Consider the following 21,698-nt stretch of genomic DNA (forward strand, 5'->3'; position numbering starts at 1 on the left):
CAGAGACATAAATAGGACCAGAATGGCCCTTCTCAGAACGGCAGAAATGAAACCAAACCAACTTCTAAAACATCAGCACCTGCATGAAAGCCCCAATTCAATAGTAAAGCCACGCTAATTCAATTTATCTGAATTCAATTTGGAAGGGAAAAAAGATCAACTCAATTAAGGCAGCCTTAATTAGGAAAAAAAGCAGCAGCACGGAAATTTGATGCCACTGAAATCATCTGCACCTCTGGCTCATTTGGATTAATAGCGTAGATGCGTCACAACTCACCTCACCAGCACCGTTTGGATGGTGAGTCTCCAAAGCCGTGGACTCATGCAGCGGTCACCTTGGAGGTTGGTCCCCAAAATTGCCAGCTACCCCCCCTCCTCTCCATAGAGGCTTTCTATCCATAGATAGAAAGCACCAGGGGCTTTCTATCTGCCACTTCTCAAAATGCAACCCTTAGGAAAGCGTCTTCCTCTAGCCACCAGTGGGCGGTCATACAGACCTGCTCCTCTCGTTTTGCCTTGTGAGGCTTTCAGAAGGCTGCAGCTACCATTTGATTTCAGGAGTTGGAAACTAAGTACCTAAGCTCTATAATGACATTAAGAGACCCTACCGGGAAGCAGAAAACGCATTGTGGCCTTGGATGGGTCTGACACGCAAGGAAACGGGCTTTAGATCTTTTCTTCCTGTGACCTAGATCAGAAGTCTTGCTCACAGCCCTTGCTTTTTATCAAGTTAAATAACAGCAGCCTATAATACTATGTGATAGTCTAAGTGGATTGAAGCCTCAAGCTTTACAGATTTCATGCTTCTTTTTAGAGCAATTTTATAGCATACTTCTCATCCCGTTTCTTTTTTTTATTCAGCATGTTACTTGATTAATTGGTATGAAATGTTCATCTCTGTCAAACAATTCCTGAAACATAAACGCAGAATGCTTTGATTGTATTTCTTATTTACAGCACTGTAGCCTGAGTGATTTCCAATTTACTGCATCAGTATATTAGGTCAATATATAACACCTTGGGCCACTCCAGGAAGATTAACCAGAAGCGGATTCCCTTTCCAATCAAATAGTCACTGCTATAAATTAGAGATTCGTTTACTATATTTGGTTGCATTTCTGCCGGTTTTGCTACCAAGTGCAATCCAACAAACACCCTCTGCATCCCCTCCACTTCTTGTCTTCTAATCTTGTAAGACAACAACGGGAAACTCTGTCGTTTGGGGGAACTCTGTGCCAAATATACGACTAGCTGTGACTTCCACCTACGTTGCTCAGAGATGGTCATTTGCCCCTGGGTTACTGGAAAGTTTCCTCCTCAAGATAAGATTTTCAGTCTTACATTTCTACTTTCATGGGGGATTGCTAACTTTTTTGGTTGCATCATGAATTTCCGTGGGGAGATCACGAATCATGGAATATTTAAGGTTCTCTGTAAACCACAAGGGCAATGTGAATACTTCAGAGTCGCAAATTATTTTCCTTTTGTTTTTCCATTTCCTGTACACACCTGGTTAATGCACACTGCTAGAAAACAGAGATTCTAGAGGTGAAAAACTTAGAAGAATGCCAGTTCTTTTTCTTTTTATTGTGTTTTTTTTTCTTTTTAAATGCACTTCATGAATTTGACAGCCCTGACACAATATTTTTGCACACCCAAAGACGGCAACATTGCCTCATACCGTGACATTTGCACAGTCAAAAAACCCTTTCTTTGCACTGGAAAATCAAGACTGAAGCAGTCTGTGGATGCTTGCTCTTCCAAAATTAGACTGCATATAAATTTAACATGTTCAAATAATGGGCTTGCATATGCAGACAGCCAAGCGAAAGGTATATTTTCCTAACACAAGCAACTTGTTAGACATGATATTTCAGTTTCCCAGGGTATTAATGGATGCTCACTAAAGGTCTTTTTAGAATGATAATACACTTCGTTTGCTGTGTCGCTAACAATTAAATCACTTTTTTGTATTACAAAGCGCACGCCAACGTGAGACACAGTGGCATCAGCTCCAGAGCAGCCCTATCCCAAGATAGGGACCAACACTTCCCTTCTTCGCCTTGCCTATTTGAATTGCAAAGAGGAGTTTAAAAAAAGAAAGCAGAGATCCCGAGGCATGGAGCCAGCAGCAGAGCGAAGCTTTGGAGTCCAAGTGCCAGCTATTTGCACAAGGGGCTGTGGAGGAGACTGCGCTTTGACAGCAACCCAAATCCGGAACTGAAAGTAAAGCCTCTGTGTGGCCAAATACGGAGTAGGACGCTACCGGCACAACTTTGCTCAGGGCCAAGTTGCAGGGCGCTGGGCAGGCTGCTGCTGGCTGCTCTCACAGGCACCTCTGACAGTGCTAATTTGTCGCTTGAATAACGACTTTGGCTGAATCGCTTGGTTTCCCAGTGCGGGGGGACGGGAGGGAACTATCTAAAGAGCATTGATGGTCCTATCTGTTCTAGCAACTGGGAAGAGGAGGAGAGAGGACATTGGGCTTGGGGTCCCTCAAGCTACACCAAAGGCAGAGGGAAAGGCCACACGTGCCACCCCAGCCAGAGGCCCACTTAGTCGGCCGCTCCTGGGACGGTGGGGCAGCAAACTAGGGCCTGAATGGCTCTCAGGATCACTGTATCCTATGGTAAAACGTCCTGGGAATAGGCACAAGCCACCACAGTGGGCCAGAGAAATGTAGTGAGACCGAGAAGGAAAGGCAGAAAGTCCAGCACTGCAGGACGAGGGAAGAAAGCAAGTTGGGATGTGATCTAAAACCAGGCTAATAAGAGTGCCAGCTTAAGGAGATCCCATATTTCCCATGTGAAAACCTAGTGGTGATGAAGGTTGGTCGGTAGGATGGTGGTTGTGGCACAGAGCAAATGCCATGGCTGATCCTGCAGGTTGCTGGGGCAGTGGGGGGAGCTGCTGGCCGCTCCAGGGGGACACGGGTTAATGCAGGACAACCGGCTGGCAAAAGAAATGATTTGAGCAGCCACATCCAAGGATGGAAAAAGGAGAAAAAAGGCAGAAGAGAAATTCAACCCTGCAGAAGCCAACGCCTAAAAGGGCGAGGGGGCAGCAGTCTCTGTACAGTGCACATCTGCCTCCTTGCATTTCATTCCAGGGGTTTCATCAAGATTAAACTGGAAAAAGGCTAAGGAAGAACAGAAAAAGAGATTATGGGGTTGGAGGGACTGGCTTACAGGGGGAGACTAAGAGAGCAACTGCTGTCTTGCAGGATGGCTACAGGGGACGTGGAGCAATGAAACCAGCCTGCAGAAATATCCAAAGGGTTAAACACAAGACGACAATGGGACAGTTTAGGTTTTAAGTAAAATATTAACAGGAAAGAAATTAAAGCCCCTCTGAAGCCAGGAGCTTTTCAGCCGAGCCCAGAATGACTTAGTAAGGAAAAATCCTTTTTGAGCACTTTCATGATGCCTATCCTAGCAGGAACGGCCCCAAACCCTGGGGAGGAACCCCAAAATCTTTCCATCCTGGAGGTGCTCGTACGGTTAGGACATCCTGCTGCCCATCCCTGCACACCGCCTTGGCTCTGCAACGCAAAACCTTGCACCATTTCCAGTCTCCATAGCGAGGGTTGAAGTTCACTCCTAAGAGCTGCATGTACACAAAGTTTTGGAGCCAAACGTTTTATACAGTCCCAGTGGTAGCAGCTGAGGAGATTTAATTCCAAATACATTTACATTATTATGCAAATATTTGTAAATCATCAATTCCTTCAATTACCTGCTAAAAGCTGAGTTAAGTGTTTCCATGGGAACAACAACTATTAACCATCATGGCTAATAATTTTACTTCAGTAGTGGCCAAAGGGCCCAAAAACCATTTAAGACAGCTTGTACAAGGCACTGTACAAGTGCAGAGGACGAAAAACTCCCTTGCTGATAGGCAGATTCATGTTTTAGGAGCTTCAAAGAGCTTCCTGTTCTACTTGAAGCTGTAAACACAAGCCAAATTCACTCGCAACGAGTCTAGGAGCTCCCTCCACAACCTTTAACCAAACTAAGAGTCCAACTTATGGTTTTCCCTCAATTTCTACCGGATTTCATTGTCAGCTAGAGACCTTATTTGCTGTCTTGATCCTGCCCATGTAACATCAAACCAGTTCCCAGAACATCAGAAAGCTTCCACATGCCTCTGGTCTTCAGAAAGATGAAGAGAAACTTGTGCAGCTTGCACATGTCTAAGATAAATTTCTGTAAGATTAACGGTGGTGGTCATGGGGGGAAGCAGAACACTGTGGGAGGCATTAGAAACTTCAAGGGGTTTATTGCCCCCTTCCACATGTGACCAAAAGCCAAGTCTGGCCTCAAAAAACCCTAAAAAGCCACAATAATAATAATAATAATAAAGCACTTGAGGGGTTTCTCTCCCCTTCAGGTTTCCAAGTCTGCAACCACAGTCAGGTTTTATTTTCAAGCATTTTTGCAACCCATGGGACTAGAAACTTGCCTGAAAAGAGTAATCCCATCAAATACCATGGCACGGGCAGCTCTGGAAGACCTCGTACCACACGGAGGTATGAGGGCTACAGCGGATCTCCAGGACTTTCACCAAGCCTCTCCCGAGACACCTCAACAGAGAAGAGTGAGCCTCAGTGGACGGCCCAGCCTCCTCCCTCATCTTTTGTTCTCCCACCTTATTTCCCCACTTACTTCTCTCTCGCCTTTTTTTTTTTTTTTTTTTTTTTGCCTCCTGTGTAATGAGAGTCTGGTTTACCCAGCCAAGACTAAGCCACCTTTCCTGGCACTTCAGGAGCAGGAAAGCTCTGCAGGCAACACATTTCTGGACGAGCTCCACCTAAAGCATCTGCAAAAGTGAGCTAGGAAAAGCAAACCTACTGCAAGAACGGCACAACTCGTGACACAAGTGCTGTCACCCCACTGGAAACCTCACGGGGATCCAAAACCACTCTGTCCTGGGGCAGTTAACGAGGCTTTTTCCTGTACACAGGGACTTCCCCAAGGCAGTAAATGGTAAAATGTCAGAGGTGGAAGTTGCACCTCATCTCCCCACTCTCTTGTGTGTGAGTGAGCATCTGTTTTGCCTTTGAAAGGACAAGGCTTTACACAAATGCAACAAGTCAAATATGATTAGCCGAAAGAACCATCTCCTCCCCCTCAGCTGGGCCACTTCAGACTGCCTTGGAGTATTAGCTGAAAACTGTAAGGCAAAGATTTTACTAGGAAAGACTGCGCAATTTTAAATGACTGATGAGACTGTGCAAATGTGTTTAAATAATAATAATCAGAAAGCACACAAATAAGTTTTAAGTTTTGAATGAATGTAGCCAATATCTCCTCTTTGCTGTTGACTAGAAGTTTGAACGGTACTTGAAAGGGCTAACTGGCGCAGGGGGCCAGGGCAAACGGGGCGCAAACCACTGAATGATATTTTGCTCTTCTGCCTTTCCCAACATCTAAAAATAAACACAGATAACCTTGTCCGGCAAAAATTCCAATACAACGCTCTACCTTGCTAACAACTGCCAGGGAAACAGAGCTGCTGTCTTTCTCAGAAGGTCCAGTGGAGGCAATTTTTCTGACGTTTTCTCTGCATGTTTTGTTTAAAACAGAAATGCAGGCTTGCAAAAACTGCAGCCACTGCTGCAAAATGCAGCGCACAGCCACAGCCTTTCTGAACGGCACCTTCCACCCTTCACACCAGCACAGAAGGACTCCAGACCAGCTCACTGGCTATGCATGAGATGCCAAAACCAGTCAAATCTGTCAGGGAGCAAACGCCATCCAGCCCAAACATTACGAGCGCCACCAGCAGAGCCCATGGACCATACAGGCAGGCTAGGCAGCACTAATTCAAGCAAAGACAGAAATTAGGGCAATGAACGTTTTGAAAATTTCAACAAGGAGGAGGAAAACACACACGTAAGCTGGACGCCCTTCTTGAACACAACCTCCCAGAGACACCCTTGAAGGAAAGGGGAAAGAGCTGGGGCATCCAAAGCAAACAGCCCACCAGTTGTCTCCCAAACGCGGCCACCCCTGCCCCAGGACAAGCAACAGCCCTCCTATTTATAGAGGGGACACCTCTTTGGTGCCGATATGCTCAAGTTCAGCGTTCACTGATCAGCAGTGGGTCAGGGAAACGCTGGTCCCTGCTGTCAGGAGTGGACACCGAGAAGCAGATCCAAGTCACGTTGTGCTGTCCTGTGCTGGCACGTGAGGCTCCTGGGGAGGAGCAGGGCCAATGGCTGGGTGCAGAAACACTTCAGCTATCTCAAAAAGGAGCACTGACCCCAAGGCAGGGCACCAGCGTGGACACTGGATGCACAGACCAGCTGGGGAGCGACCAAGGGGAAGAGAGAGCTTCCAGCTAATCGTCCAGCTCCAGCCCTTGAGTTGGAGGAGTTCAATTAATTTGGAAAAGCAACTTGTTTCTCTACCCATCAGGTTCCTCTTGCAGCTTTCAAGAACTATGAGATTTAGACATGGACCAGAAGGCAAAGCTGGGGATGGGACAGATAGGAAAGGGAGAAGGGCCCAAACCATCTTTCCAAAAACCCACTAGATGCACTTTTGCAGGAGGAAAGAGAAGGTCTTACCTGTTTCTCCCCATATTGGCAAATATTCATCCTGCTGTATGTCTAGCATGATTTCCAGTCCATTGCCTGTCCCACCCTTAACTGTGGTAAGAAGAGGCCGTCCTTCTTCTCCTGAGTTAAACATGTAGCATTTCCCATATTTTGTAAACACCTGAGAGGAGAGAAAAGAGAGAGTGCCATATAATATGCGTCTTCCCACCGGGATGCGGGCAGAGTGCTGAAAACCAGTCCCGTGCTGCAGCTTGAAGGGCACGTCGGAAAACAAATCTAACCTAGTTTAATAATTTAGTGCATTGTGTTCTCCTTACGGAAAAGGAGGGATGCAAGGCAGGAAAGGAAAGCTGTTTCAGAGCAGCGAACAAATGTCTTCAGTGGTTTGCCTGATTCACATCGTATCAGCTCTCTGAGAAATGCACGTACTTACAAGTGCTTGAGCTTGTGCCGAAATGTAATGCAATTCCCCGCTTTTGTGCCAGGCACCTCGGTCCAGCACTGCTGCGTGCTCCTGCCTGCAGGGTTAGAGGGGGAATACTCCTCCCTAATCTTGGAAAAATGCAAACACCCGTGCCCACACTTACGCCAAGACAAATCATGCTGCCAGCTGCCCCGCGTCCTGCTGCCAGGGGAATCTGTGCCTCTCCATGCTGCTTTCTGATGTCCCTTGCAAGCCCCCTTATGAGTCAGAAATAAGCCCCTTAAGCAGTATAAAAGCTTCGTCTGGAAGACGAGCGGATCCAGAAAGAAAAGAGCTTCCTTGACACCGAGGCACCGCCCGACTGGAGACCCACTAAGGAGTCATTTTGATGGCACCGAGCATCAAAACCTGCAGGCATTGCTCATGTCTACTGCTTTCCATCCAAAGGGAGCAATGTGAATGATGCCTGTGCTCCCCCCAACACCAAAATGTAATATCCTATTTGTTCCTCCTTCTACCACTCCCCTGGGTAAAAAAAAAAAAAAAAAAAAAAAAAAAAAGATTTAAAAATGCTTCAGTAATGAGGAAAGATTTCCTCAATCACTTCTGCTCTTTCTTTAGCCTCGTTTTGTCCCCTCTCCTGAAAGAAACTCTGGAAAAAGCCAAGATGGGAGCTTTCAGGGCAATGACAGGTCTGCAAAGCACGGCTTGCATGGGTTTGAAGTGGGGGGACTCTTAGTGGGCTGGCAGAGATGTGACATATTTGATCTTGGGGGCATTGATGGTCTCAAGCTTTGACAAGTGCTGCATTCGGCCTTCTCAACTGTGAGAGCATCTCAAAAAACCCCCGACTAAAAAAAATAACAGCTCTCTCCTATGCCTTGCACTCACAGACCATCGGACACACAGATTTTTAAGATCTTTTCCCCAGAGGCTAAAAAAAGAAAGCTGAAATGCTCAGAGGATCATGTGGGTCAGCAGTCGGGGCTCTCAAACAGCTCATTAATTCCAGCAGGCTTAAAACGCCGAGACTTGCCAACGCCGTATCGATAGGAATTCGGCCAGCTGCAGGTTTAGGCTCCGAGCCACGTAGAAATTCCCCAACGTTACGACTACCAGCAAGCGTCAGTGTGAAACAGGCAGCACAAGACATCTTCCGCCGTTTCACAGTTTTGAAAAGTCCAGTTTGCCAACCAGCAAGCAATGGTCAAACACTGGTAATGAATATTTAGAGCAAAGAGAGCCCAACAACAAGCTGCATGCTGGCCACAGTCCCATCTAGCATCTCGCATGAGCTAACGCTGTGGCTGAGCTCATACGACCCCACAATGATTCACAAAGCAAACCAAAAGCCGGAGTCCTCGGCAATTTATTCCTGTCAAATATTGACACATCTTATAATCACAGCATCAGGGAAGCAGGTGAAAAACCTTGCCAGGACATAAAATCACATTCAAGTTAAACACTCCAGTCGGAGCAAAAGGGATACAGAGAATATGAAGTGCTAGCAGGAAAAAAAATATGCCCTTTTAAAAAGATTTTATCCAAGTGAAAATCCCTTTTTAATACTCAACTGACCTATTAAACCATTCAAGCTGGAAAGATAATCTGAACAACAGTAAGCCTGTGTTAGCAGTCAGTGCCCATAGATAGGTTTATCCAGATATGTTTCGAAGGCAGAAGTAAAAATTCTCTAATTGGGGTAGGTTAGAATATAGCAAGATGAAAACCTGCATTAGTGAAAATCATGGGAAAACAAGCAAGCTCATATCTGAAGCAAGAGCATACTGCAAACGCTGAATAAGCTGCTGCCCATCTTTAGCCAAATAAATCCAGGCAATTTTATAGGTCTTTTTATAGGACTTTTTATATTGCCCTTTGCAGCTGCAAAATTTCAGAGTGTAAAACCTCCAGTTAAGGGTATGTTTGTCCATCAAAAAAGATATAAAACGACAGGGGCCTGGGGCCCACTTTAGCTGCATTTCTGGGACCTCCCATCCCATCCCAGAAAAATAAACCACATACATAGTGAAACGAAAAGGAAGGGACCTTCCTCCATCCCCTCTGCAAGCAACCACCAAGGACCGTGAAAGGCTGCTGGCAACTGCCAAGAGCCTGCCCTGCCCATGTGTGGCCTTGGCAGATGTTTCTCCTGCGCAGCACGAGAAGATGAGAAACCTGCACAGCTACCCACAATCCAGCATGTGTCAAATTACGTATGGACAAAACACAACTGGTTCCCAATCCTGTATCTGTCCCTGGGCAACAGTGAGCCCAGGGGACAATCTGAGATGCAGCTTAAATCCAGGCACTTGGGGGTATCATCTACATTTCTTCAAGGACTCCGCAAGGACACGTTTCCAAGGAAGCAGTTATTTTCTGCTGCTCTTCAGGGCCATCATCAAGCGTCAATCCTCACTAAGGCTCTTGGTGTTCATCCACCCTTGCAAATCAGGTGGTTACACCTGTGGCTTTGCACAGCCAAATACTGCACCAGGACCATGATCATAGTATGGTGGAGAACATAAACTTTTGTCCTAATGAGGAACCTGCTGAAGTATCAAGAGCTAGAAAACAGTATGGAAATTTTCAGGCAGGGTCACCACAAGGCTTAGTGGCTCAGCAAAGAACTAGCATGCAAAAGGAGCAGCAAAGAGTCTAGCTCAAGAGACTAAAACAAGGGATAACACAGGGAATGCCTAAATTAGCAAACAGCATGGATGAGGAGAAGACCTATAGAGTAAAACAGCTGGTGATGAGGACCTGACACTAGACATATCTCAGGGCTTTGTATTCCTTTGGACCAGTTCTAGCCTGCTCCCACGGAATGCGTGCATACTTGGACTGGAGCACATCTTCTGGCTAAGTTTCATCCTCAAGGAATCCAGCCCACATGCTCTAAGCCTGTTCCTCAAAGCAAACCAAAGCACAGTAAATGGGGCTGACTCGGAGATTCACTTCAAAAGCACACTCCTGATCCAACTAAAATGCTCACGTAGATGCATCCGCAGGGAATGGCGAGGCAGCCACACGCTGTCTGCTCCCACTACTCATGTCCGGCATCTCTCTCTACGAGAGCACCACCAGGGCTAAGTGAGAAACCAGAGAGAAGTGAAAATCAAATTAAATAAAGCAAGGATGGAGAAATGAGAGCCTTTCCCTGCAGGACAAGGTTGCTAAAGGGGACCCGTTGGGAAGGCAGCGCCAAGCCACGGATGACAGAGCAGTATTATTGCTCAAGTGGCGACTGGGGATGCCTCCAGGCAATCTTCTGCAAGGCTCAGCCCTGTTCCCAGGCAGAAAGGAATCACAAATACATGCAACAAAAAAACAGGATTCAGTGGATTCTCTCTCTCCCCTACCCAGCTCATTTTGTTTCTGTGATATACGACATGGATTTGGAAGGATGTGGACCATTATCAAATTCTTAGGATGAAAGAATATAGCTGTTTGGAAAGGGCAACACCAGTATTTATCAACTGCCACGGTACAATCAAGACAGTAAAGGCAAGGCAAAACAAAATGATTTAACCTCAGTGCATTTGTTTTAGGGGACAGCAGCGCTTTTTGCTGTTATTAATCTTTTAACTTGAAATAAAAATAGGGTTCAGCACAAACCAGGAAAAAAAAAAAAAGAAACACCTACCTTGAGAATAACCTATAAAATTTCCAGATTTTTTTTCTCTGATGGATCACTAGTTACTTTTGACAGCTCATCTGAAAATTCACGTTTAAGTGCAAAGGCAAACATGTTTTTAAATTTGTGAAATGGTATTTGAATGACACAACGATCCCTGCTTTAGTGCCTAAAGGAAAAAAATGCACATCCCGTGAAATTAGAAAGCAGAGTATAGGTGTCTCAAACACACTTGATGTACAAAACAGAAGACAGCACCTTAAAAAGCTCAGAACAACAGATGTACATCGTGCTGCGTGTCAAACCAATAGTCCAGAAAAAGCCTGGTATTCAAAATAAGAGTGGGCCTGACTGGAATAATAGAAGAAAAGGTATTCCACTGTTTAGAATCAGCGTATACAGGACGAGAGTATCTGCTGACAAATTATGCTTTCAATATGGAGCAAAATGATGGTAAAAGCAAGTAATTGAAGTCTGCAAATTACTTTTCGAAATCCAGACACAGATGCAGACTAGAGCTCACTGACAAGGCAAGATACTATTTGTTTGATTAAGGTACTAACCACGGAAAAGCAAGCAAATTAGCATCCTTCACAGTCATTTTCTCCACAACTGAGAGATGCAAAGGTTTAGAGACATGTATCTCATCAAGCTGCTTCCAAGAGCATTGTGGACAACAGAGTGGAAAGGAAAACGAAGGAACTTTCCAGAGCTAAATGAGGGAGACGTTTTCCAAAAAACAGCAAAATCCCCTCAGCGCTGCGAACAGGGATCAGGTCATCTCTCCCTGACAGCAAAGACCCTTGGGAAAACCATGGTGTTGCCCACCTTGAGACCACTCTCAAATACCTTACAGATGTACAGCGTGAGCGGAGCTGGTGGTAGACAGCAAGGAGACAAATCTCATCTGGACAAAGTGGCACCGACATCGGGTCGCTGTGACCAAAGGAGTCATGCAAAGGATCGACTTCAGGAGAAGGATGCTCGCAGCTCTCTGTTTAGCAAGTAGAAGGTGCTTGTTTGCTGGACGAGGTGAGGAACAAGGGACATGTTGTATGAAAATGCCCTGCTCCTTCAGATACTAATTTCTCTCTTCCCCCTGGTCCCTTCATATTAATCTTGATTTAAAAGCAATCTCTGATTCACAGACTTTTGGTTGGATAATTTCACTGACACAAAATAGTAACAGAGCTGCTGGAATACTTTTGGCCAGAACATTTTTTTGCGGCAAAACTATCTTCCATCTTTTTTTCCCCTTTTCCTCCAAAAATGTTTGCTTCTTTAGTTTTTTCAGGGATCGAGGTAGGGGAATGGGAAAGCAGAGAGAGGAAACCAAGCACTCAAAAGTAGAAGCATCTCCACTTGGAGATTTCTCCGCAGAATTTCATGGTCTTTTGGTTTCTATATAGGCCATTTTCCAATTTGTGAGCCAAAATCCATCTCCTATGGCCCACCACAACCAAGGGCCCCAGGGTGCTGTGGACCTTTCTCTTTATAAGGAGATCATGAGGTACAATGGAGAATTGTCACATGGTTCAGCAGTCCAGCCAGCCCATGAACATGAAGCATCTGAGCTAGATATGATACACCCACCAGCAATGTTCTAATCAATGTATTTTAATTTTCAACAGGTCATCAGAAGGTGGAAATTTTCCATGAAGAACTTTAATGATTCCCCCTCCCCCATTTTAATCAACATTTATCCAACCGGGAATTGTGCTCATTTTCCAGCTAGCTCTAATAACCATCCTCTGTAGACTCAATCCTCTATTTGAGGCTTTCCCAAAAAGATGTGTTACAGCTGAGAGAGAGACATTGAGAGGGTCGGGGGAGGAGATCACTAGGATGGAGACAGGGTTGTGCAGGAACCTATGTGACGTGACAAGAAAGGATCTGGTTCAGGAAGAAAGACGACCCTGCTTCTGAGCTTCTCATGCACGCACAATATACTCCCGTAGCTCGTAGCTCGTAGCTCCCAGCTCTCTCTGTGGCACCCGCTGAGCAGGCAGTGGCATTGAGCCATGTCATTATTTCACTCAAGGTGCTAGGAACAGCACAGTCCAGTTGGCTCGATACAAGCGCATCATGACGGTCCATTTGTTCATGCTCTAGCAGGAGAGAGCGGTACATGATTTAAAATGAAATGATAGCTGCAAATCACAAATCGCAACTGATACCTGCAATAAGAAGGTTTCTGAAGCATCAAATCCCAAGCAGAATCCCTTTCCAAAGGAAAACGAGACAGCAGTGACAGCTTGGCAAGAAAATAACTCCTACCTAACCAACAGAAAGAACTTCATCTCCCTCCCAATTTTAAGAGCAGAAGGAAACCAAATCCTCATCCCAAGCAGAGATAAGATTTTTGCTTAGAAAATTGGAAAGGCAAAAAAGTTATATAAGGTCCATTCAGGACTTTATAACTGCTCTAAATTTCTACATGGAGGGTCTCCAATGCTACAATAAGAGACAGCAAATACTTGGTAAATGGATGGAGAGGCCAACAGGTGAAAGAGGTACATTTGGCCAAGCAGCCTATTAAAAATCAACAGAGCGATGTGTTTTTCACCTCTCCACGGTACAGAAACATCACTTCAGACAAGATCAAAGTCACAAAGACAGTGTAAAACCCCACATCAACACCTGCCCCAGCCCCTTCCCAGAGCGGGATGCACAAACCCAGAGGCAGCGCCATTCCCAATGTAACATACAGGAAGAGTGTCGGGATTCACGACACCCAGCAGCCTGGGTACCAAAGCTGAAGGGCAGACTTGTGCCTGAAACCCGCGCTTAGTCGGTCCCTGACCACCCTGCCGACCTGGATGTGCTTCTAGCCCAGCGTCCTCTGAACTGGGGGCCCAAAGGTCCTCATGGGCTCAGTCACCTACAGAGACGTGTTCAGGGAGGTCCTGAGGGTGCCAGGAGACTGGCAGGGCAGTGGAGACACAAGCCTAGCCAGCTTTTGGGGTGCCCTTGTGAGACAACCATGGGAGAGGACTGTCAGTGGCTTTTTTAAATACAAACTCCCACTCAGGTATTCACGGGAGAGGTTGACTTATCTGGACTCACAAAAACACCAGGGGAATATGAAGAACCTCATGATTCAAAAGGTGATTTGGCTGGCCGTGTTAGGAGACCATACGGCAAGGCACTGCTCTTTCAAGCATCAGCATAAACCAGGAGGGAAAATGCATCCAGACAACCTATTTTGGTATCTTCTTCCCTTCAAAGAGTCGCCATGGATTGCTCTTTAAATCTGTGCTTGTTTTGTATTATCAGAAACCTGGCAAACAAGTAAGTCAGACAAGCAAAATATTATCCATCCTTCACGCTGTCAGGTTCAATCTCGCCACAGAGAAGAGCGATGGGGCTGGAGCTGTGGAGAGCAGAGCCATAAAAGTTGTCAGAGACGTGTTTACAAGGCTAAGGTTTTCCTTTCGGCCTCCGAGACTGAAATATCCCAGTGGGGCATGTCAAGCAACTCTGCAAGGCAAGACAGAGAGATGTTTCGATGCAATCAGTTCGATGTCTGCCCACGCCCCTCTGGGCACAGTTGCCATACAACGGTGCAGAAAGAGCAGGGATGTCATCTCTGGTTTTATACAAGTTTGCTGTTTTTAAGGAAGAACTCATTGAGGGCCTAAGATTCTGCCCGAGGCTAAGGTAGTCTTATGCTGGCTTTAATACTATTTTTTTTTATGAACTAGGAGCAGCCAGTGTGCCAAATGTAATAGTCTACCATTGCAGACAAGCTGCTGCATAATATATAGCATGCCTAACACACAAAGCTCTGCCTTCAAAATCAGTTCTCTTGTCACCGGGCAGGACCAGCTGTATTTGTAATTTATTTATTTTACAGGATGGCATTAAATGTGGCCAGTGGATGAAAATCCATACCCCTATATTCTACCCTTTGAGAACAGTTAAACACTAGCACCACAGAGATGCATGAAAGGGTAGCGCATTTAATTCACTAGGAGATATTGCCATTTCCTCTATATTTGTGCAATCAGCCACTCCCTGTAATGACATACTGGTGCAAGCATTTGTGTGAATGGTGAGTACTTACGCAGGATCCTTACAGCTGGCATAAATCACCTCCACAGCTATCATTGCAATTTAGCACTGGTTGAGTGGATATTTAAAAAGAAATATAGCACTAATATTCTGGCAGCAAATGAATAAACTATAATGGTGAGGCTCCAAACATTTGAGAATTATATGGGCCCATAAACTGAGGAAACTGCTGCCCTCTCTCTGATCTCCATCAAGCATTAATTACTTCCACCCATAACAAACGGATGGCAGAACACTGGGACAGGCACTCCATCCCACCCGACTATGACTTATTAGTAGTAGGGAACAATATCTACATGTTTGCACAGGGGCTCATCTTCCACATGAACACAAATACACCTGCAAATATCTTTTAAATTGAATTTCCCAAGATTTGGGTTGCAAAGTATCATTCACTGATCCTCCAGTGACCCATTGCAGAACGCAATCTACTGCGAGTTTTTGGCTCTCTTTAAAAGGCTGTATTCCTTTCTTACAAAAGCTTTCTTGGCTGGTGAAAAATCAATGCCCCGGCACAACTGTGACATCATTCAGCAGCTCCATATATCCCTGAGTGTTTGCTTCGTCTGCAGCTAAACAGCCCGTACGAGGGTGAAATGAGGTCAGTGGCCCAAGGCACGTCAGGCTGGGACAGCAATATTGCCAGACTATACAAAAAATCTGGAACGTGCCCTAAGGAAAGAGTAGATGGTGTGGAAAGAGGGGTAAGGTTGGTGACTCAGCACGTCACACTCCTCCTTGAGGAACCAACATCTCAGTAACACTGCTGCCTTCACCAAAAGTCACCTTCGATGAGCTCTGAGCATTCCAGCAGGAGGAGCCTTTTAACAGGTGCCAGCACACAGCTTGAAGGCCAGGATTCATACAGATAATATTACAGACTGTTCTCCTAAACTCTCCCCTAATTATCTAATGAATTGTTCTTCATTACCCTTGCTGAATTCCCTACCAAGTAGCAGTGCAACTAGGTCTCTAGCCCAGAAGCAGCCGCAGCTCCAGGAATGAGGTGCACTTTATTACAAACAATATTATTTTATGGGCTTTGCCGAAAATACCACGAGAGCATCCAACGGGATCCCACAGAGCCCTCCAGCACTCATCCATGCGACAGCAATCATGCAAGCACTAAGTGATCTTAGCAAAGAGGGTGGACAAAACATTTTGACTTCCCATGTCAACATGAAGCCCAAGCCCCTCCAGCTACAGAAGGATATCACATACCAGAACGAGTTCTCCAGAAAACACTAACTGCCCATCTCCAGACGTCCCAAGCACCTTTAAACCATCAAGCAGCACCCCAAGGCCAAAGTAGAGATGCTGAAACACTCGTGAGCTGGTCAGTCCTTATCATAGGTGAGTTTGGCTCAAGATTGTCAGATCGTGGCCTTCAAACCCTCCACCAACACTCCTGAGATACCAAGAATCAGCATGATGCTTCCCTCTCTAGAAAGCATCTAGAAATGTTTGCCTCTAACTATACAAATTGCCATTCCTCTCCTAGAAAGTCCAGCGTTTCTGCAGAGCCGGCGCAGAAGAGAAGTGCCAGCCACATGAAAAAGATGAACAGTTTCAAACACTCCCAGCAGGAGAAAACTCCATCTGATGCCTTTTCCAAAGGAAAAACAGCAACCGTTCTCTTCTCCATACACGGAGAAGATAAGTACTAAACGTCGCACTGAAAACAGTGTTTCTCTGTTTTCAGTAAGGCTTAAAACCACGGGAGGCTTTTATCACTTGCACCCCTGAGCGTTTACAACTTCTGCCTGAAATGAAGTATTTTGGGCACAAGAAAAGCAAATCCTATCCCCAAGCAGCACAGGGCTCGGTGTGGAGTCAGGGACCATCACGGCTGAGACCATGTGGTCGGGCGACAGTTTTATTGCCCACAATGCTTCACGCGCGTCACGCACAGAGGGATTTGCACAGCAGGTTCTGGCTGGCATCAAGCATGTAATTAAGCCATAACTCAGAGCACTGGATTTAGGCTCTCAAGTCCCCTCTACAGTCAATTGAGAAAGATGCTTCCATAACGCACTTCAGAGCACTTTAGTTAGAAATGCTTCAAATTTGCAGAAATGCTCTTTTTGGCTTTTGCGAAGACTACATCGTTGGGGAAGAGCAAACTCTGGAGCGGCTGTCAGCACCGTGTGTTTTCTCGCACATCTGCCAGCAGTGCCGAGACCACCCAGCAATGCGTCAGCGCTCTCCAGTGTGGAAAGTCCCAAGCACCCCGAAGCAAGCAAAATCGTTCCCTCTTACTCATGCTTTTGATGTCTGCATGGTGGTGAGCCCAGTCTCGAGGACTCCCTTTAGGTGCTGGAGCAGGCAAGGCAGGCAGCCCTGATGTGCCTCACCTCCTATGGGAAAATGCAGTCTACAGATAGCTAAAATAGAGACATTGGCCACGGGAGCATATGAGGACACCTGCATTCAAGCCTGCAAGGTGCTCTGACTGTCTGCTGGGGACCCAGCACGTATCACCAGTCATTCTTTGCATATCCGCTTCCCACTGCAAGGACGTATGCTAAAATGCGAAGAAACAACGGCGACAGGGCCATTAAAGCAATCAGCCATTAGCCAATTGAGCTATGCTCTATTCCCACGGCTCCGCTCAGCTCCCCTACAACCTTCTCCCATAGCTCATCCCCCACAGGGATGAGTCTTTAGTCAGGAAGACTAAAACAGCCTGTAAAACTTTGCAGCACTCAGAATCGCTGCCCTTCAAGCAGAAAATGCTCCTCAGCTTTCATTCCTACCCAATCTTCTGGCTTCCATCTCCCCGAACACTGCTGGAGTACCTTGCCTGCCCTCTGCCGCACAGACTGTACTCAGAAACCCATCACATCTTCTACAGACCTTAAAGGACTTAATAGTATTAGAAGAGCAAGAACTAAAAACAGGTAAAAAAAAAATTAGATTTGCTTCTCACCAGATGATAGGCTCAGAACAAAAGCATCTGAAATCTGAATAGCTTCCTACTAACAAATCCATCATCTGAAAGCATGCGCTGAAGCCACCTAAGAAATTTCTCAGACCCATCTGTTATATAAAATAATGCACCAGTGATTGCAGTTTATCTCTCAGGCCCTGCAATGGAATTTCAGCTCTTAATCACATTTAGCTATTCTGTGCATTTCCATACAGACGATCCGCAGGTGGGTATACTGTCTGGAGTAACTGGTGCTCTTCACGAGCCTGAACTATGCATTCAGGAACACTAATCCAGCATTTCATCATTCACAGATCCTACAAATGAAGAAATGTTACCTATAGTAAGACATCAGCAGGTCTGTCCCCAGCCAGCACTAAATTATTCCCAATGACAGCTCCAAAATGAACAGTCCCCTTACTGCAGAGAAAACTGTAGCTAAAGCAGATTTTATCGCTCTTAACTTCAGGCTTCTAATGTAAAACGTGGACCCAAACCCAGCTCCCGAGGCCATTCTGCAACCAGTGGAAGGGAAGAGCAAGGAGGAGCAGCTCTACACGACTCCTTTCTTATGACAAGGTTAAAAAAAAAAAAATCCTGTATGCGAAATTTAGAGCAAAATTTATCGCCAAAAGAGAGTTAGTAACCATAGCCTGGCTTGCTCAGTTGACTTGTCTAAAGGAAGCCAACTCTTTTTGCTGTTTTTCCTCCTTTTACCTCGGCCGAGCCAATGCAGCAGTGGGACAGTAATGGCATCGCTTTCTGGCCCATGTTTCAGCCACAGAACAGTCGCCCAGGGATCCAGTCGCGTTTTTATATTACCATTACCGCTGAGGATATGATAAACTCAGCTTTCTGATTCCAGAATAAATTGGTACTGGCAGGCAGGAAGGAAAAAAGAAAAAAAAAAAAAACTTAACGCTTGTCAATGGAGCAGATTTGATCTAGAAATCGCTGAGTGGCGGTAAACAGGGACCATTACGATGGCATTTTTATAGTCACTTTTTAGAGCAGAACTACACTTGAGGAAAATATGGGATTCAATATTCCAGCCCAGCATGGGCTACTGCCTGAGCTTTGTGGCTCTGCGCCTCTGCTGACGGGAGCTCACAGTAATCTCTTAAGCCACAGCACTGGCAGGGCCAAGATGTTGCTCTCAGCAAAACCACTTGACTCGTACTGGGTTAATATAAATCTTTCTTTATAGCTTCCTATTTGCCACCAAATCAGATTTGGACTATAGAAAATGCGCACTAACACGAGCAGGCAAGCAGCAATGGCCAAGCTCTGCTGTTCACTGCAGCTTTAGGCTCAGCAACCGCATATAGCGCTTCAGATGCAGAATAGCTTTCTGGAGACAACCCTGCAAAGACTGTATTAAAAGGACAGGAATATTTACAAGGGAAAATTAAACAAAAATATATATACACAATCAGAAAATTATTTTGTATTTCATGTTCTCAAACCTCACCCAGGTACCTCTTCCATAGCCTCTGCAGTCACGCCAGCACAGCCACTCTGCAAGCGTCCTTCGGCTAAGGGATTAACCTCATTTAATTTAAATTACCATTGAAGTAGCCGATTCAGCAAGAGATTTTATAGCTGTTATTTATTATTTGTACAGCCATAGCACCAGGCGGCCCTTTCCCGCTCCAGAAACGCAGTGGGCCATACAGCCCCGCAGCAGAGAGCTGCTGCTTTGAGCTTCACGTGTGCTTTTAGTACCCTTGTTAAACCACGCTCCGAATGACTCCGTTCAACCTACAGATTTGGAAGCACACACCGAAACTTTGGCTCTCCCAACAAGCTGGCACGTGCTAGAGAGAAACAGAGAGGGGAAAAAAAAAAACTGGTACTTGGGTTTTTCTCATCAATATGGGGCATTTCCAGATCTTTTACAATTTGCAGGGACAGGTTCAGAAGTTCATGGTAGAGTTACAAGCTTGGCTGCTGCTTTAGCACTTTCATGCTCTATTCCCTAATGGATGTTTCTAAATTAGATTTGTACTACTTACTTCCCCTGACTTCTCAGACAAGCAGGGTTGGGCTAACCTCAACAAGAGGCTGAAATGGTGAATTTGGATGCCATGGTGGGAATGACGGTCCCACTTCGGAGTTCTCACTTGGACATCTCTCTTTTAATGACTGCTATTACAAACACAGATAAACATGTGGAAAAATCAAAGAGCATCACACACAAAAAGCTCAGGAAAGCAACCAGAACTGAACTGTCACTACCAAAATTGAGGAGGGGTTGTGAGCACACCATCTGCCATACAAACCCCTCTGTTGGGCAGCAGCAATGTGGTATTTTGGGTAACAGAGAGATGAAGTCCCTGGCCGGGCACAAGCATCTTCCCACACCTACACCCTTCCATCAGGGACCGGCTAATTGTTGAAATCCAGACAGACTCCCATTAGCTCCAAGGCAGTATTTTTATCCTGAATGCTTTATTCCCCTTATTTATTCCTAGGTAAATGCAGTATTTCAAGTGAACTATAGCAATAGTCCCGATCGCAGTGGTAAACGCAAGCGTGAAACACGGCGCATCTCAGTAAGGCAAGAGAAAGGGAAATGGCTTCGTTATGGAAAGTATCCTGCCCAACAGGACACAAGGGAGGCAGGTGGCATGCTGTGCATCCATCTTCAAAAATGACATTCAGATATCTATGATGGAGGCCTCTATACAGTCTATTTATGGTCACAGGCTACCAAAAGGGTTGGGAGTTCACCAGCTCCTTCTTAACATTTCTACAGCATGCTTCACGCTCAAGGGAGGCTCAAAGATCTTCACGGAAAACGCAGTTTCCCACACTACGAGAGGTCCCTGCACAGGAGAACCACAATACGAGTTTACTGGACGGTGAAGCTCAGCCGACCCTTGGACTTTCCAGCTCCTTGCTGGTTCACGCATATAAAAACATCCCTCGATTCAGCATCCGCCTGCACGAGTGAGGTCCAGGGAGGTCTCTTGTGTTGCAGCCGTGTCCGTCTGTCCCTTCCCGAGGAGATGGCACCTCTTGGGCTGGCTGCGGGGTTCTCTGGCTTGCAAGCAACCCAGCCGGCCCAGCCGTTTTCCATCACTCTGCTTGGAGAAACACCCCGGCTCCCACCACCCCTGCGACACCAGCCTGCATTTGGCTGGAAAGCCTCCTCAAACACACCCTGTCCTCTACAGCGAGCCGTGAGGATCTTCCCTGCATGCTCACTTTCGCCTGATAATATACACCTTTGCGCCAGCGAATGCCAAGAGCTGTATGAAGATTTTCAAATACTGTTAGATTAACATATATATTGCGCTTTGGTACAGCAACTTACACAGCTCATCTGTCCTGACTGCATAAAGAAGCACCACACCGAGGTTACTCTCAGCTATTAAATGAGAAAAACAAGACACCTCTTTTATATACCTAGTATTAACATCAGCCAAGCATATTTACGGAGCTAGCATGGCAGAAAGACAGCACAACGCTATCAAAAGGCAACGGAGATCAGCCAAGGAGAACGGCTGGGAGATCCCACTCTAGATGCCTTTCTTTCTTTGTTTTAAATACAAAGCTGCACATTATGGGAAGAAAAGGATGTCTGTAAAAAATTTTTCCTCTGGCACCTGGGGAGCTGGCTGCCTCCAGCTCCTGTTGGTCGGGAAGAGGCCAGGCCGGCTCTACTTTCTGCCGAGTAACATATCAGAAACCAGTGCTATGAATATTTCCAAAAGAATTCCTTTTTTTGTCCTGTACTTTGCTTTTGCTTCATTTTCAGAGCTATTTCTGAGAAGAAAGATGGAAAGATCTTTCACATTTAAAAGCTGAGCCTTTTTTTTAAAAAAAAAAAAGAAAGAAAATAAGCTATTCCAGTTATGACATTCCAAGTCCTAACTGGGAAATACAGAAAAGTGCAATTCAACTTTTGCTCTCCGATCCCACTCAGTTTGGGATTTTGTATTTTGGTTGTTGTTTTTTTCTTCCCTCCCACCCTGTGCTTCCAGGCTCCTGGTCCAAAGCAGATGTGGGTACACATGGGATTTGTTCAGCGGCAGGTGCAAAGGCTTCTTGGAAGATAATTCATGCC

At 45.7% G+C, this 21,698-nt stretch overlaps 1 protein-coding gene across 3 annotated transcripts in view; it reads right to left on the minus strand.

Annotated features, from left to right (window-relative positions):
* The window catches only part of LOC104144763 (acid-sensing ion channel 2), a 549,773-nt gene that overhangs the window by 48,993 nt on the left and 479,082 nt on the right, over window positions 1-21,698 (minus strand). For all 3 annotated transcript variants that reach the window (XM_009675941.2, XM_068919187.1, XM_068919188.1), the window contains exon 2: window positions 6,572-6,722. In XM_009675941.2, the coding sequence (XP_009674236.1) occupies window positions 6,572-6,722 (151 nt within the window). The remainder of the gene's footprint in view (window positions 1-6,571; window positions 6,723-21,698) is intronic.

The sequence above is a fragment of the Struthio camelus genome, chromosome 25 (genome assembly GCF_040807025.1).
Source record: "Struthio camelus isolate bStrCam1 chromosome 25, bStrCam1.hap1, whole genome shotgun sequence".
Lineage (NCBI taxonomy): Eukaryota > Metazoa > Chordata > Aves > Struthioniformes > Struthionidae > Struthio > Struthio camelus.